General features: G+C 43.9%; 1 protein-coding gene across 2 annotated transcripts in view; it reads left to right on the top strand.

Annotated features, from left to right (window-relative positions):
- The window catches only part of LOC149452441 (ras and EF-hand domain-containing protein-like), a 109,205-nt gene extending 92,087 nt beyond the window's left edge, over positions 1-17,118 (top strand). For both annotated transcript variants that reach the window (XM_089689385.1, XM_089689386.1), the window contains exons 14-17: positions 5,613-5,727; positions 11,196-11,309; positions 11,397-11,473; positions 14,082-17,118. In XM_089689385.1, the coding sequence (XP_089545511.1) occupies positions 5,613-5,727; positions 11,196-11,309; positions 11,397-11,473; positions 14,082-14,178 (403 nt within the window). In that variant the 3' untranslated portion in view covers positions 14,179-17,118. The remainder of the gene's footprint in view (positions 1-5,612; positions 5,728-11,195; positions 11,310-11,396; positions 11,474-14,081) is intronic.
- The last annotated feature ends 1,504 nt before the right edge of the window (positions 17,119-18,622 follow it).

Here is an 18,622-nt window from a genome sequence, read left to right on the forward strand (position 1 = left end):
GGAGACCAGGGAACTAGAGAGAAGGAGGTCTTGTGAGGAGCGGAGTGTGCGTGCTGGGCGGTACTTGGATATTAGGTCAGTGATGTAGTTCGGGGCAGTATGGTGGACGGCTTTGTACGTCAATGTTAGGATTTTGAATTTGATCTGTTGCGCAATCAGAAGCCAGTGGAGGGATTGGCAGAGGGGGGTGGCGGAAACGGAGCGGTTGGAAAGGTGAATGAGTCTGGAAGCCGTATTCAGGATGGACTGAAGCGGGGATAGCCAGCAGCGAGGCAGGCCAGTGAGGAGGGAGTTGCAGTAGTCGAGTCGTGATATGATGAGGGAGTGGATGAGCTGTTTAGTGGTTTCCGGGGTTAGGAACGCGTGTATTTTGGCGATGTTGCGGAGGTGGAGTCTGCACAAGTTTGTTAAAGATTGGACTTGGGGCTGGAAGGATAGGTTGGAGTCCAGAATGACACCAAGTACTCTGGCCTGCGGGGCGGGTTTGATATTGGCGTTGTTGGATGTGATGGAGAAGTCAATGGGGGGGCGGGGTCCGGGCTGGGGGGAAGACAAGAAACTCGGTTTTGGAGAGGTTCAGTTTAAGGAAGTGGAGCGACATCCAATCTGATATGTCGCTCAGTAGGTGTGTGATTCGGGAGGAGACCGAGGGGGTGAGGTGGGGGGTTGAGAGATAGATTTGTGTGTCGTCGGCATAGAGGTGGTAGTTGAAGCCGTGAAAGTGTATGAGTTGGCCAAGGGAGGAGGTGTAGATGGAGAAGAGAAGGGGCCCGAGGACAGAGCCTTGAGGGACCCCAACAGAGAGGGGGAGGTGGTAGCATTATAGGTAACGCTGAAAGAGCGTTGTGACAGGTAGGATGAGAGCCTTCTTGTTCTGGGTCTGTGACTTAGAAAGTACTGAAGTCAGCCAATACCAGCCACCATATTTCTTTCACGACATGTTTATTTTAAAGCTAACGTTTAAGAATGGCACATTTTATATAGTTATATTGGTTCAGCTTGGACGAAGGGAGGTATGTATGCAGAGGCGTAACTGGAAACTTCAGGGCCCCGGTGCAAGAAACCATGAAGGGCCCCCCTGACCCGAGCCCCTTTTTTTGATCCCAGACCTCTTTACTCCCGTCGTGGGGCCCTTTATTACAGTCATGCATCGGGACCCTTTAGCATGTTCTGCAGTGGGCCCCCTATTTACATTAGAGTCTCCCTTACATCACAGTTCCGAGCATCCCCAGAGCCCTCTTTGCATCAGAGTTCCCCTTTACAGTTCAAGGGGGAACTCTGCTGACCTTAATGTAAAGGGGAACTCTGCGGACCCTGATGTAAAGGGGAATGCTCCACACTCTGGTGTAAAGGGGAACTCTGATGTAAGAGGTTCTCTTGTCGTCAGAGCCCCCCTTACATCAGAGTTTGCAGAGTTCCTCTTTACCTTAGAGTCTGCAAAGTTTCCACTTACACTGTAAGGGTGAACTCTGCTGACTCTGATGTAAGGAGGGATGTGGGGAGCTCTGGTGACCAGGGTTCCCCTTTACACCAGAGTCTGTAGAGGGAATACACTAAGGTAAGGAGTTCACTGATGTAAGAGGGGAGTGAGGACACTGATATAAGAGGGAACCTTTATATCAGTGTCCCCCCTTACATCAGTGACCCCTCACAGAGTGACTGGCCCACAGACTCTGTGTGGCCTGGAGCTGTCACACACTGACCTTTTAATAGCAACCCCACACATCAGCTCCGCAGCACATTTTATTGTATACCAAACCATATGGTGCTGCAGCACCATGCGGCTTGGTGTAGCGCAGTTTTTAAAAAAAAGGGTCTTGCAGGAAGGGCAGCCCATTAAAATGAATGGGCTGCCCTACCCGTGTAGTGTGCATAATTCACTCAAATTTACATTATTGACTTTAGCTCCCCCTCCATTAATGACCTCAGCTCCCCCCCATTAATGTCTTCAGCCCCCCCCCCTTCATTATTGTCCACAGCTCCTCTATTAATGTCCACAGCCCCACTTTCCATTAACATCCTCAGCTACCCCATTAATGTCCTCAGCCCCCCTCCATTAATGATCTCACCCCCACATGAATGTCCTTAGCCCCACCCCATTAGTGTCCTTAGCCCCCCCATTAATGTCCTTGGCACCCCTCCATGAATGTCCTCGGCACCCCTCCATGAATGTCCTCAGCCCCTCCCCTCCATTAATGTTCTCAGCCCCCCTCCATTAACATCCTCAGTTCCCCCATTAATGACCTCAGTTCTCCCTCCATTAATGACCTCAGTTCTCCCTCCATTAATGACCTCAGTTCTCCCTCCATTAATGACCTCAGTTCCCCCTCCATGAATGACCTCAGCCCTCCTCCTTTAATGTCCTAAGCTCTCCCCCATTAATGTCCCAGACCCCCCCCCTCCATGAATATCCTTAGCCTACCCCTAATAAATGTCCTCAGCTCCCCCCTCAATTAATGTCCTTAGCCTTCGTTCACCAATGAAAGTCCTTAGCTCCCCCATTAATATCCTTATCCCCCCTCTGTTAATGACCTCAGCCCCTCCCCTCATCCATTAATATCCTCAGCCCCCCCTCCAGTAATTGTCCTTAGTCCTCCACCCCACAACGCCACCCCCCTCCCCCGTCTTCCCTTAGGGAACCCAGAGGGAGGGACGGACGAACAGCTAGTCTGAACAGAGGGCTGGGTGGTACAAGCTGCAAGCTGGTGATTGGTTGCTAGGACCGCCCTGTATCCTAACAGCCAATCACATGCTTGTTAAAATGGGCAGCCCTCCATGCAGAGCTGTCCCGCCTCCAGCAGATGGCTCTGAGAGAATGCCAGCGGCTCCTAAGTAGCAGGACCACAGCCGGCCAAGATGCATGGCATAAAATCTGTCTCACAGGGAAGACACCCAGGCCCCCTGAAACAGAGGTGGGGTCACGTGACCCCTGTGACACCTGATGCTATGCCAGTGTATGTTTGTGCCATACCTGTGGGATCCCTGTGGAAGCTGCAAATCCCAGAAGTATACACCGCTACTACAGGGATGTCCTCTAGCTTCTGGGTCCCGTGCCAAGTGGCTGCCCTGCTGCTTACTGAACAAAGGAGGTTGCTTGGTTGGCATGGGAGCCATTCAGGAAACTGTGCATTTTCTCATTGAATGCAAAGCATTTTCTGATTGGACAAGATGGAGAGGTGGGGTGGTGATGTCACAATCTCCACCTTGTCCAATCTGAGAAAAGTTTGTATTCATTGAGGAAATATAAACCATTCTCTGAATGATGCCTGTGCTGAGCAGGCAACCTCTTGTTTTCAGGAAGCAGCAAGGCAGCTACTCGGCATGAGACCTAGAAGCTAGTAGAGATCACTAGGGTAGCGGTGTCTACTACAATTATTTCCAGCTTCTATAGGGATCCCACAGGTATGGCACATACATACTTACATTGGTCCAAGCTGGATCAACGTACTTGTAAAAACTGCCATATCTAAACTTCAGCGATAAAGTATAACTGAAGTCAAAACTTTTTGTTGATAGAGTGCAGAGGGACTAGAACATCTGTCATGCTTTTATTGCTATCTGTGTCCCTGTTAGGGAGATTTGCCATCTCTATTTGTCCTGGTAACCATTGTCACCAAAAGTGAAAGAAAATTCCAAATTTTATTGGTCATCAGAACAGGAATAGATGGGAAATCTTCCAATAAAAACATTAGTTCTGGTGATTACCAGGGATTTTCCTCACATTGGAAGAATTGCTTCTCACTTCCTGTTGTGGCTATGGGACAGGAAGTGAAGAGAAATCTCCTCAATGGGATACACATGGCAAAAAAAACCTGTCGGGTTATAACCCTCTCTTACTCTATCCAAAATGAAAACAATTGCCTTTTAGATCTACTTTTAGTCCCTCCAAGTCAGCATCACTCATGTACAGCCCTTGCCAAACGTTTTGAGAATGACACAAATATTAATTTTCACAAAGTCTGCTGCTTCAGTGTTTTTAGATCCTTTTGTCGAATGTTACTATGGTATACTGAAATGTAATTTCAAGCATTTCATAAGTGTCAAAGGCTTTTATTGACAATTACATGAAGTTTATGCAAAGAGTCAATTTTCAAGACCTCTGCAATTCGCCCTGGCATGCTGTCAGTCAACGTCTGGGTCACATCCTGACTGATGGCAGCCCATTCTTGCATAATAAATACTTGGAGTTTGTCAGAATTTGTGGGGTTTATTTGTTCACCCTCCTCTTGAGGATTGACCACAAGTTCTCAATGGGATAAAGGTCTGGGGAGTTTTCGGGCCATGGACCCAAAATGTTGTTGTTTTGTTCCCCAAGCCACTTAGTTATTATATTTGCCTTATGGCAAGGAGATCCATCATGCTGGAAAAGGCAGTGTTCATCACCAAACTGTTCTTGGATGGTTGGGAGAAGCTGTTCTCAGAGGATGTTTTTGTACCATTCTTTATTCATGGCTTTGTTCTTAGGCAAAATTGTGAGTGAGCCCACTCCACTGGCTGAGAAGCAACCCTACACATGAATGGTCTGAGGATGCTTTACTGTCGGAATGACACAGGACTGAAGGTAGCTCTCGCTTTTTCTTCTCCGGACAAGGCTTTTTCCAGATGCCCCAAACAATTAAAAAGGGGATTCATCAGAGAAAATTACTTTACCCCATTCTTTATTCATGGCTGCATTCGTAAGGCAAAATTGTGAGTGAGCCCACTCCATTGGCTGAGAAGCAACCCTACACATGAATGGTCTCAGGATGCTTTACTCTTGGCATGACACAGGACTGATCGTAGCGCTCACCTTTTCTTCTCCGAACAAGGTTTCTTCCAGATGCCCCAATCAATCGGAAAGGGTATTCATCAGAGAAAATGACTTTACCCCACTCCTCAGCAGTCCAATCTCTGTACCTTTTACAGAATATCAGTCTGTCCCTGATGTTTTTCCTGGAGAGAAGTGGCTTCTTTGCTGCCCTTCTTGACACCACACCATCCTCCAAAAGTCTTCACCTCACTGTGCATGAAAATACACTCACACTTGCCTGCTGCCATTCCTGAGCAAGCTCTGCACAGGTGGTGCCCCAATCTCGCAGCTGAATAAACTTTAGGAGATGGTCCTGTTGCTTGGTGGACTTTCTTGGATGCCCTGAAGCCTTTTTAACAACAATTGAACCTCTCGCCTTGAAGTACTTGATGATCCGATAAATGGTTGATTTAGGTGCAATCTTAGTAGCAGCAATATCCTTGCCTGCTAATCCCTTTTTATGCAAAGCAGTGGTGACTGCATGTGTTTGCTTGCAGGTGAATTAACATTTGTGTCATTCTCAAAACTTTTGGCCAGGGCTGTAGTCTTGGCCCAAATTACCATGCAATCGGCATTCTTTGAATTCTTAGCTAGGGGCTACAGAAAAATACATTTTTTTACATATATTGAGATTCATATGTCTTGCCAATTTTTCCCAGAGACATGCACGTTCCTATAGAATTTATAGATATAGCAGTTTAGAAGCCGCGAGGGCTGTAGTTCCGGTAAGTGCACAGAGATTACCTTTTTTTTCTTTTTTACCCCTTTCATTTCCTATATTTAATGCTTGATGAAGTCCAACATATATATTTGTACCTTTTAGGTTCCGCAGCATAGCAAAGTCTTACTTCCGGAAAGCACACGGGGTACTTCTAATGTATGATGTAACATCAGAAACAAGTTTCCTCAGTGTACGTCAGTGGATCGATGAAATCAAGGTAGGCTGGGATGGAGGAGGCCTGTTATTTGCAGACATCTAATACTTGTGATTGATTTCACTTGGTAATATACATTTGTAATCCATATGAAAGATTTCTCTCACCTATTAGATAATTACTGTTGTTCAGTGGGATGGATTCTTTCTTGGTTTGTTGTGCTGTGCAGTGCTAGATCCTTGAAATTTATTTCTGCCTCAGGCATAGATTAAATGTACCTATGCCCAACCTAATTAAGTAGTTTTAGACTTGAAACCTAACTTCAGGAATTAGGAAAAAATCTACTCTTGCAGTACCCCCTCAACCCCCTTACTCCATGCTCGTTATGTCTAGGGGAATAAGGAGTAAGGACTTGTTCACATGGGCATATGTAAGCGTGCACCTGTGCAAGGATGTACTGTGCATCCAGTAGCGAGCAGTCCCATTCATGTCTATTAGGAGCTGCAGCTGCATGGACACAGCCGCTGCTCCCAATTTGACATCAGTACTGGTGTGTCCCCCAGAACTCATACTGTCTGCATTCAGGAACACGCACCCGCACAAATGTCATATTGGGAGCAGCGGCTGTGTCTTTGCAACCAGAGTGCACAGATGACATAATTGGGACTGCCTACACAGGGCTGCACGGAACACCTATGCATGTCCATGCGGGTAAACACGGCCCCCACTTGGAGTATGCTGTAATACATCCATGTGAACTAAGACTCCTACATCCACACAAAGGAGGTGGATAGAGGAATTTTCTTGACAGGACATTGTATTCAGACAGCGGAACCTGCCACTGTCAAAATACACAGATCAGCGGCTGTAGCTGCTAATCGGGGAAGCCTTTCTAACATATCCGTTGGACAGACGTTGATTAAACAACCAACTTCTGTCGAGCAGGGACAGCCACACACTGATTGAAATTTGGCTGATCTCTGCTGAACCAGCCAAATTTTGATCAGCGTAAGGCCAGCTTAAACTGCTCTTGGCTGCAGTTGCACTCTCGCCCCCACCACATATGTGATGACACCGAGGGACCACACACAGACTGGAGCAGGGCAGCAGGAGAGCCGGCTGGAGAAAGGGTATACAGAAAATAAACCTGCCTCTTCCTGCACCCCATTTACTTGACACGCATTTAACCCTTGCAATGCGAGCAATCCCACTGCAAGGGTAGATTCTTTCTAAACCCTGGAGTAGGACTTTAATGTGTAAGTTAATTTTCTCCAATTTACTCCCGGCTGTCCTAATTATTACTAAGCATAACAAGACTACATGCAATCCAGGAAAACTGCCTGACTTACCCAGGATTGGGCAGTCCTCACATACTGCGGCTCTGCCATTTTCAGCAGTTATTACACTTTTCCCCAAAAGTACTAAATTCATGTATGCACTCTGGGCTCACCTAAAAATGAATGACTATGCTCAGTGCAAGCACAAAACTAGGAGCAGAGGTGTCACTACTTTTACTTAAGAGAAAAACCAGAGCTATGGCCCCGAAGTACTACCTGATTCTAGGTGAGCCAGACAGGTTGTCTATTTAGCATGTAGGTTTGGGAGACCAAGATATCCACTCATACTGTATCTCAAACAGCTAGAATGGTGAATGTGATTATATGATGATGGTATCTGCATATGTAGATGGATATTATGCAGCCAGCTCAACGATTGGCCATTTTCTTGTATTTCTGAGATATTTCTGAGTATTTCCAAAGATGTCTGTACTAAAGTTAGAGCCAACAGTTATATTGGTGAAACCTGCATTGTATTCCTATAATGACATTTACTGAAGACATATTCAGAATTGGAATTACACTTGATATGAGTAGCCTTGCAAATGGGAATTGTTACCAAGTGTGATTTTGTGCTAAACAAATAAATATATAACCTCCTCCACAATCCCCTCAAAAAGTCACACTTTCTCCCTAGAAAGTTCAAATTATATAACCTTTTTGTGATATACCAAAAATTATGATAACATTATAACACATTAAAAACATAAAAATTCAAATCAAATCATGAAGTGTCCAATACCAATAAAAGTCCCAAAAGTGTCCAAAAAAAGTCCAAAATTTCAAACTTTCATCCAATAAAAAGAAATAGGAGTCAATCCTTATTGGATGAAAGTTTGAAATTTTGGACTTTTTTTGGTATTGGACACTTCATGATTTGATTTGAATTTTTATGTTTTTAATGTGTTATAATATTATCATAATTTTTGGTATATCACAAAAAGGTTATATAATGGGATTTTGTGATAGTATTAAATGTTTTTTAAGACAAGAAAAAGCAAACTTTATAATACGTTCACCTTTGGGAACGTGTTACAAGTACCACCCATTTTTAGGGTGGAATATGTAACATGTTCCCATAGTTGCAGCCGTGCCTGCCACCCCCCCTCCCTCTGGCAGATAGTATGGGGAGAATCTTCTCCATACTATCTGTCAGATTTGAAAACAGCGTGGCCATGCGGGGCTCCGCCGACACGGCCACGTCGGTCATTCACAGAGTTCTGTGAATGAGTGCCTACAAGTCCCGGCAGCCTTAGCAGCTGTCGGCTTGTAGTTTTCAATGAACTACAACGGCATTGTGGAGCACTGTGGTAGTTCATTGAAGCTTCCTGTGAGAATATCTGCTTGCTCGTACATCCTGTATGGCAAGCAGATATTCTCACAGGTCTGCAGGAGACCTGCATGGCATCAACAATCTACTGATCGCTGGTGCAATGCTTTCCAGGCTCCTTTGGATAAAAATAATAAATGCTAATTTTTTTAACTTCAAAAATATTTGCATTTATTATTTTTGTCAAAAAGGTGAACTTATCCTTTAAGCAGGCTATACATGGATCAGATTTCTGCTGAAAATTCAATCCCAGCTGAATTGGTCAAAATTCATTCCGTGGGTGGCCCTGTTGGCATTTTTTAATCAACTTTTCCCAGTGGAACTAGGTGGAAAATCTAATATCTAAGAGTTTGGCTTGATATACACTTTAATTATGAGCTGAAACAATTCTTTTTTTCACTATACTTTTCCAATCGGATGCAGGCACTGTTCAGGTATCCTGATAGCCATGGGTCCTGGCAGTCAGAATACATTAGCTGGCACTGCATATTCGGCCATCCACACTGTTTAGCATGTATGGGGAAATCAATGTAAACTTAAAGTAGGACTAAAAGAGAAGTATTTTTTACCTGTAATGCATTCACAGAATTAAGGTAAAAAAAAAAAAGCCCCACTACAATTACAACCCTCTTTCCCCTTACATCAGAGGTGTCAAACTGGCAGCCCTCCAGCTGTTGCAAAACTACAAGTCCCATCATGCCTCTGCCTTTGGGAGTCATGCTTGCAACTGTCAATCTTGCAATGCTTCATGGGACTTGTAGTTGGCAACAGCTGGAGGGCTGCCAGTTTGACACCCGTGCCTTACATTTACCCTGCGGTTTTTGTCACCACTGCTGGGTCCTCCATGATCAGCACTTTTCCCTGGAACTTCCTATTTGCAGAGGAGAGGTGAGGGTGGGGGTTGTGATAAGCACCTGCGCTGACTGTCAGGAGCTAGAAGGAGGTAACAGTGCCATGGCTTGCTAGGCGCTGTGTGTTTTAATGGACACACACAGCCCTGGCCAGAAGCATGCACTTGGTTGTCTACTTTGGAGCCAGCTAAGCAAAGGAGAAATCTGTAAACAGGGAAGCAAGGGCAGCAGTTCAGGTACTGGCTGGGAAGCCAGGAAAGGTTTTTTTTTTAAGGCGGCAAACTATATATTATATGTAAGTCTGGACTTCCTGGACTAAAATAAAAAAAAAAAACAATGGGTTTAGCATCACTTTAATGTGTATGGCCAGATTTAGGGCTGGCTCACATCTGTCCAGCGCATTTCATTTTACATACATTTTAGGTGCATTTTCATTAAGCTCTTGACAGTGCATCAAAGCAACATTTTTTTAACCCCCTGCACCCAAAAGACACAAAAATACACAAATGTGAGCAGCTCCTTACTCATCAAGAGAAATCCATGTGTATGAAGACCACTAAACAGCTCATCCACTCCCTCATCATATCACGACTCGACTACTGCAACTCCCTCCTCACTGGCCTGCCTCGCTGCTGGCTATCCCCGCTTCAGTCGATCCTGAATACGGCTGCCAGACTCATTCACCTTTCCAACCGCTCCATTTCCGCCACCCCCCTCTGCCAATCCCTCCACTGGCTTCCGATTGCGCAACGGATCAAATTTAAAATCCTAACACTGACGTACAAAGCTGTCCACCATACTGCCCCGAACTACATCACTGACCTAATATCCAAGTACCGCCCAGCACGCACACTCCGCTCCTCACAAGACCTCCTTCTCTCTAGTTCCCTGGTCTCCTCCTCCCATGCCCGCCTCCAGGACTTCTCCAGGGTGTCACCCATCCTCTGGAACTCCCTGCCCCAACCCATCAGATTATCACCTACTCTCCTCTCCTTTAGGCGCACCCTGAAAACCCATCTCTTCAGGGAAGCCTACCTCATCCCCTGCTAACTTGCTGACCTCCTCCACTCTTCCTACCACTCCATCCCCCACAGCTATCTCCTCCTGTACCACTGCCCCATCCCTTCTAGATTGTAAGCTCGAAAGAGCAGGGCCCTCGATCCCCTCATGTTTTGCATTGTATTGGTATTGTTCTGTCACATGTTCTGTCCCCCTTTGTAATGTACAGCGCTGAGTTAACTATTGGCGCTTTATAAATACTGTATAATAATAATAATAATAATTTGTAAGCTCTAAAGTCTGGTTCACACCAATGCAATTTTTTTGTGCTTTTTGCAAAAAAGCACTACAGTTCATTTAACATGATTTTCTATGGCACATGTTCACATGTATTCGTTTTTGAGCTGCTGCGTTTTTGGAAAGGGACAGGGACTTTTTTAAATGCAAAAGGTTGTGTTTTTGGTTCGATAGACTTCAATAGAGACACTGCAGAAAACACATGTAGTATGTTGTTGTTCTGCTCAGCAACAAGTTGGTCCCAAAAAAAGAAAAGCATAAAAAAAATTGAAAATGCGTCAACCGCATGTGCAAAAATGCACCGCAAGAAGCACAAAAAGACAAAGGACAAAATGCAAACTGCATTGGTGTGAACCAGGCCTATCGAGCAGAGCCCTCTGATTCCTCCTGTATTGAATTGTATTGTAACTCTACTGACTGCCCTTATTTTGTAAAGTGCTGCGTAAACTGTTGGCTCCATATAAATCCTGTATAATAATAAAAACAACGCTCTTCCAAGACGAGACAAATCTGTAGTAAGCTCCAAGGAGCAGGGACCTCCCATCCCTCTTGTGTTGAACTGTATTGTCTCCCTTTATATTGTAAAGCGCTGAGCAAACTATTGGCGCTATATAAATCCTGTATAATAATATATATAATAATAGTAATGTCATTTACACACTATATCAGAGTACCTAATTACAATTTTTTATCACAAAATTAATTTTTCTATCTAAGACATCCTGTGACAGGTCGATCCCCCTGATGCTAATTGGCAATAAGACTGACCTGCGGTCAGAAAGTAATGAACCGGGAGTAATTCATACGTCAATGGGAGAGAAGCTAGCGATGGTAAGTGGATAATACACAGCCTGATCATTGAATGGCATGTGGGCAAACCTGTCTGCATGGCTGTAAATGTGCTGCTTTTATTTCTAGGCCTATGGCTCCCTCTTCTGTGAGACGAGTGCAAGGGATGGAACCAATGTAGTGGAAGCTGTTCTACATCTGGCCAGGTACACCAACTACACTGGATTATTATGTAAAGGCTGGTTAGACATGCTTGCAATATCTACAAAGTAATGATTGGCCATGGAGCCCACACAAAATGGAACCAGAACAGTCTCCAGCCAGAATGAAAGATTCACTTTGTATATTGGGTAACAATTAAGGACTCACATTTTGGTGTGTCCATAAATTCCTATTATGTAGAGCAGGGGTCTTCAGACTTTTCAGTAGGAAAGGGCAATGTTGACTATTTTACAAATATTCGTGGGCCAAAAAAATCAGTTTTATAAATCAATGAATAATATATGAATGAATATGTTTTATTTGATGTCTGTTTGCAATCAGCATGATATTATTCAGAACAAAAGAAAACGTTTAGTAAAAAAAAAAAACAAAATCACCCTTTGCATCAGAGTATCCCATTATATCAGGGTCCCCATCAGAGCCCCCCCCCTTACTTCAAGTTCCCCCATAAGAGCCCTTCTAACATCAAGGTCTCCATCAGCCCCTTGCTAACATCAGGTTTCCTATCAGAGTCCTCCCTTACATGAGGGATACCATCATAGTCCCTTTTACATCAAGGTCCCCATCAAAGTCCCCCTTTACGTCAGATTCCCTATCAGTTGTCAGCCCTTACAGTGTTTACAATATGGCTGTAGTCAGTAAAGCAGCCGGACAGGAGGAGGAGCAGGTGTGGACGAAGGAGGTTCCATCCTTCTGTTGGAGAAAGCATATCATTGGTTGCTAGGATGCCAGGAGTCCTAGTAACCAAGTTAATTGGAGAAAGCTCAGTGGGTGGAAACTGACTGTGCTGGGGCAAGTAAATCATAGGTTGCTAGGATGCTGGCTGTCCTATTATCCAGCTAAAGGGCTGATCACAGTACACTGGGGGGGGAACCTGTAGCAAGCTGCATTTGGTCCGTGGGCAATTGGAGACTCATGATCTGGACCTAATGAGCATATAACCCTTGTAGTGCAGGGGGTGGGGTGGTGGCCTACTGCAAGGCTACATTTTGGCTTATTCCTAAAGTTCAGTTTTAAAATGCATATATTAGGCCTCATGCACACAGGGCATTTTTGCAGTCACTTTTAGGGGCGTCAGGATTTTTTTTTTTTACAGCTTTCAAATGGCTCTCCATGTTGTCCTATGTGTCCATGCACACAGGGACTTCTAGAATCTTTTAGTAGCAGTAGTGTTTACCAGCAGTTAAAAACCCCAGGGCCAGTGCGTCCAGGGACAGCAGCGTTTTGGCAAAAAAATGCTTGACATGTCTAAACGCATACTAATGCTAGGCACGTTTAGTGCTTGAGTGTTAATTAACCATTTGCCCGCCATCCTGTAGCAGAAGCACTGCTACAGGGTGGCAGGGCTGCGCAAAATCACGTGTATATATACGTGATTTGCATTTCCTGGTAGGGGGCACGCACGCCACCCTAACCGCGCCACTATTGGTGGCTAGGGATGTCAATCACCGGATCCCGACTGCTGATTCCCAGCTGGCACTCAGTGATTGTTGGGGAAAGCTGACAGGGGAGAGACCTGTGTGTAAACAACACAGATCTCTCTCCTGTCAGCAAGGACATGTCTCCATAATAAAACACAAACAGCACACAGTTAGCCCTTTGATCACCCCAGATGTTAACCCCTTCCTGCCCAGTGTCATTAGTACAGTGTCAGTGCTTTTTATTAGCACTGGTCACTGTGTTAGTGCCACTGGGGATGTCAGTGACAGTTAGTGCCCACCCAGTGTCAGAATGCCCACCGCAGTCCCACTATAAGTCGCTAATCACCACCATCACTAGTATAAAAAAAAATATTCCTGTATACAATATATACCGGCATTTGTAGATGCTATAACTTTCACGTAAACCAATCAATTTACACATACTGGGATTTTTTTTTTAGCAAAGACATGGAGCAGAACACATTTTGGCCGAAATTTATGAAGAAATTAAATTTTTTTAAATTTTTTATTGGATATGTTTTCTAGGAAAAAGTATTTTTTTTTTTTTTTCAAAATTATTGGTCTTTTTTTGTTTATAGCGCAAAAAATAAAAACAGCTGAGATGATCAAATACCACCAAAAGAAAGCTCTATTTGTTGGGAAAAAAGGATATAAATTTTATTTATCGACAGCATTGCATAACCGCGCAATTGTCAGTTAAAATAATGCAGCGCTGTATTGCAAAAAATAGCCTGGTCAGGAAGGGAGGGTAAATCCTCTGGAGGGCAAGTGATTAATTTCAGTGGCCATAATAAATTATTATTCTGGCCAATGAAATTAATTATTGCCCAAGAGCTTGATGCTTGTAAACACGTTGGATACTCTTACAAGCGTCAGGTGTTTTTTCTGTAAAACCGCTGCTGCCAGGAGGAAGGGTTCTAGGAGAGTTTTTTCTTTTTTTAAATGTCCTGTGTGCATGAGGCCTTAGACTTGCATTTCCTTGATTTGCTGACAACTAGTTTTCTTCATTATCCTAAATACAGAAACTGGGAGTCATTGAAAGCGTTATCATGCGGTCAGTGCAGGTGTATAATAAGATACTTTTTGGTACTTGTAGCTTCTGCTTCGTAAACCATATTGTCATGTATGTGTGCTTTCTTTTGCCGTACAGAGAAGTGAAGAAAACGGTGAATCCTGTGGAAGAAGACACAGAAGCAGTGACTAAGCTCAGTATTCCAGACAAGAAAACTAGTTGCTGCAAGATCTAAATATTTCAGTCTGTGACGTAGAAACATGAAGGAACATATCACTGTGATGGTTTGCACAGCTGTATTCTCTAATTTTAGATTTTTAAGCTTTAAACATGAACAAAACCACTCTTTGTCAAGAAGGAAAATAATTGAACTCTCAGGTGAACAAAGACTTTGCTAAGCAATGCTATAAATCTTCATTTTTGGACATCCAGTAAACACTTTCATCCTATATAATCATGCACTGCAAAGTGCTTTGACGGTGTGTATGGTGCAGTCACCCAGAAAGAACAATTAGATTTTAGTTTACTGAAGTCAGATCAGTGATAAGATAAAGGTTGATTGTTTTGAGCAGGTCCAGCAAGGATTGGCCGAATTTCCATTGGTGTGTAGGGCTTCCCTGCTAGGCAGAAGCCAAATGTTTAATCCTCGCCTGTCGAAGGGACGTGTTGGGAAACTTTCCATCAATCAATGGCTGCAGCTGCTGATCACTGTATTCTCACAATTTTCCAGCAGGGAGTTGATTCCTCCATCCCCCTCATTTGTGTGGATGCAGGAATCTTCGTTTTTTTTCATTCAGCCTGCTGGTTGTAGGAAAACAGTATATGGCCAGCTTTACTGTGCTATGCCTTATGTATGTATCTATAGCAGCCTTTCTCAACCAGGGTGCCTTGAGGTTTCTTCAGGGGTGCCTTATTAAAACATCTAAAAATTGCCCAAAACTTGTATACAAGCCTGCGGTTGGAACAAGCTTGCCTTTTAGGTACACAAAGCCACAGGTTTTTATTGTACACCATTATGACCTTCTGGCCGCCAGCGTCCTGACAACCAATGACATCAGTTGATAAGGAGAATGTCGGCTGCCTGCACAGCATCCTAGTTTGACCCTCCATGCCCCTCTCCATCAGTGCTGGGGTCACATTAGCTCATTGATGGATAAAAACATGGAGAAAAGAAACACTGGAATACTATTCAGTACCAATGTGCAAACGTATATTTGCTTTGGAAGAATAAATCACCTCTAATTCTGGGTGTCCTACATGTGTGGATGTTGCTGCTTTATATAAAACTATTAGAATAGTTCTTCACATTTTAGAATGGGGTGCCTCAAGACTGCAAGACTGTCCATAATTTTAAAGGGTGCCTCTGGACTGTCCATAATTTTATAGGGTGCCTCTGGACTGTCCATAATTATAAAAGGTGCCTCGGGACTGTCCATAATTTTATAGGGTGCCTCTGGACTGTCCATAATTTTATAGGGTGCCTCTGGACTGTCCATAATTATAAAAGGTGCCTTGGGACTGTCCATAATTATAAAGGGTGCCTCGGGACTGTCCATAATTTTATAGGGTGCCTCTGGACTGTCCATAATTATAAAGGGTGCCTCGGGACAGTCCATCAATTTAAATGGTGCCTTGACTGAGAAAAGGTTGAGAAACACTGCTCTATAGCACAGCTGGTGCCCTTATGGACTAGTGACATCATTTTGTTCCTTATACCTTGCTAGGTTGATTGTGGGGAAGCCACAAAAAAAAAGTGCACCCTTTATAATTATGGACAGTCCCGAGGCACCCTTTATAATTATGAAGGGTGCCTCGGGCCTGTCCACAATTTGAAAGGGTGCCTCGGGACTGTTCACAATTTGAAAGGGTGCCTCGGGACTGTCCATAATTTTATAGGGTGTCTCGGGACTGTCCATAATTTTAAAGGGTGCCTCGGGACTGTTCACAATTTGAAAGGGTGCCTCTGGACTGTCCATAATTTTATAGGGTGCCTCTGGACTGTCCATAATTTTAAAGGGTGCCTCGGGACTGTCCATAATTTTATAGGGTGCCTCGGGACTGTCCATAATTTTAAAGGGTGCCTCGGGACTGTCCATCAATTTAAATGGTGCCTTGACTGAGAAAAGGTTGAGAAACACTGCTCTATAGCACAGCTGGTGCCCTTATGGACTAGTGACATCACTTTGTTCCTTATACCTTGCTAGGTTGATTGTGGGGAAGCCACAAAACTGCTTCACTGTGAGCAGAGACAGGTACACTTTAATTCTGACAACTGGTTCTTCACTGCCTTCAAGGCTTATTCACACAGGTATATGCATATTTTCTGCACAGAACGCAGCTTCTTGCTGGCAGAGGTACTAGAAAAATATGCACCCAAAGTGCTCACATTTAGACTCCTACAATTATTCTAGTGACTTTATGCTTGTAGGCGTCAATTTACATTTATACATGCAGATATGAACGGCTCCAGATGCAGCTGTGTCTTACTATGTTCTCTATGCTGCTACATGCAGAGCACATTTTTGTTTGTAGATGCAGCTGTGTGTGTATGGCCCCATAGATTTACATGCATCCAAAATCTCTGGACACATTTAAATGCAGTGTTTTAGACGCCCGTGTGAATGAGCCTTAATACTAAAAAAAAAAGTCTTTGTCGATATTTATCTATCGCTTATGGTATTTTGGAATTTTATTGTTTTAGCAGTAGTAAAAAATATAATTTTATGTTTATAAAATAATATTGACCTTTCTAACATATTTTTAGAAAATATAAGATGAATTGTTGTTTTTCCAGGTTTGGCATGTAAATGCGGCACATGGCAGAACAATAGTAAGGAATGCTCCTCTGTGAGGCCATTTACCTTTTTGTTTTCTTATTGAAGCATTCATTCAGTGTACTCTAGTGCTGCGTTACAAAGCAGACCCCTTCAGCAATATATATATATAAATGCTGGCAGAATTCTGTAGTGTCCTTTCCTCTCTGTTCTTTTAAAGAAAATCTATCATATGAGAAATATGGAAACAGCCATTTCTGTCATTGCAAAAATGCTATTTGCCTTGCCTGGTTTCCTGGCTCCATTATCTCTGTGGTGATTTGGACCCCTGATGTGCATTGTCTACTCTTCTGATTGCCCTCCTAACCTTTACTGGAATAAAGTCTTATGTTGAACTTTTAGTAGTGGTGTCCATTTTCATTTTTGTTAACTTACCAGCCAAGGAGACCCTCTGGGTAGATCCTCTGGGGTGTAGACACCGCCTGTCTGGAAACCAGATCACCTACATCAACATCAGTACCTTAACCTCTTAGTGCTGGCACCTCCCGATCCTTTAAGGGTTTCAGAAGCCAGGAGGCGGGGCAGGGTTTTAGGGTCATGTGACTGCCGTGATTCGCTGTCACATGATCGGAAAAGGTCCCGATCGCAAGGGGAGATCGTGACCTTTCCTTGAGTCACGGACATATGTAAGCTCGAAAGAGCAGGGCCCTCGATCCCCTTCATGTTTTGCATTGTATTGGTATTGTTCTGTCACATGTTCTGTCCCCCTTTGTAATGTACAGCGCTGAGTGAACTATCGGCGCTTTATAAATACTGTATAATAATAATAATATGTGCTGAGAGCATGCAGGGCGTGCGCTTTCAGCACATATGTATTTTCTAGGCCCAGACACCGAGAGGCCGCTTATTTGTGTCAAGGGGTTAAGATAGCAATATCAATAAGATAACCTTACAGTTCAGCACTATTTTTCTACTGTCCTTAATGATCTACACTTCATCCAATCAGAGAACACCTTGTATACATTTCAAAAATACAAGGTGGTATGTGAATGGTGGAGGTGCCAAATGAGCAGCCCATTGTGGTCAGTGTGCAGAGGGGAAGCCGCAAGGCACAGAACCTGAAAGATCTTGAAGATCACTGCAGTGGCATTGTATACTACAGTAATTGTCAGCTTCCCCAATGGTCCTTCAGGTATTATATGTATACGTTGTGCCAAGTTGGATCAATGTACTTTTCCATGAAGATCATACCTGGAGTTCAGCTTTAACAGACTTTATCCACATACTTTTTCCAGCTCAGTGACTAAATGAAGTGAAGCAAGAGGTTAGCATGACAACCCGGCAATTAACATTTTCATAAGGAGTGGTCAGCAGTGGCAGACTTCATATTTTTCTTATGATATTTCAGATCGAACCTATGCTTTGACCATGCAGAGCTGAGGGATTTCTTCCCGCCCCCATGTGACAGCGCTGGATGCCTGAGCAGCCAATCACCAAGCACAACAGTTGTCACATGGAAAGAAGAGGAGTGAAACATTTGCTCCCCATACCTGGAAATACCAGTATTCCTCTTTGCATCCAGTCACTGAATAGCGGGAGATGCAAAGGGTGGATGAGTATGTGCAGCTTGGAATGCAACCAAATAATGCAGGAACTAAAATCTGCAAATAAATTCACTCCCCCACCCCTGCCGACAAAACCTTGCTGGCTTCTTCTGAATGCCGGGTCTTTGACCGTCTTGATTGGCTCGTCGGGATTGACATAACCACCACACATATGTGCAGGAGTTTGTTCATGCTGGCACCAAGATGTGCTGGGAAAGAACACTGAACTACACCTGCAGAGCTCAGTGCGTTCCAAAGAAGATTGCTAATGGGAAGTTATATTTGTTTAATGGCAAAAAGA

The sequence above is a fragment of the Staurois parvus genome, unplaced genomic scaffold (assembly GCF_062004578.1).
Source record: "Staurois parvus isolate SC_StPar_1 unplaced genomic scaffold, SC_StPar_1.0 ptg000472l, whole genome shotgun sequence".
Classification (NCBI taxonomy): domain Eukaryota; kingdom Metazoa; phylum Chordata; class Amphibia; order Anura; family Ranidae; genus Staurois; species Staurois parvus.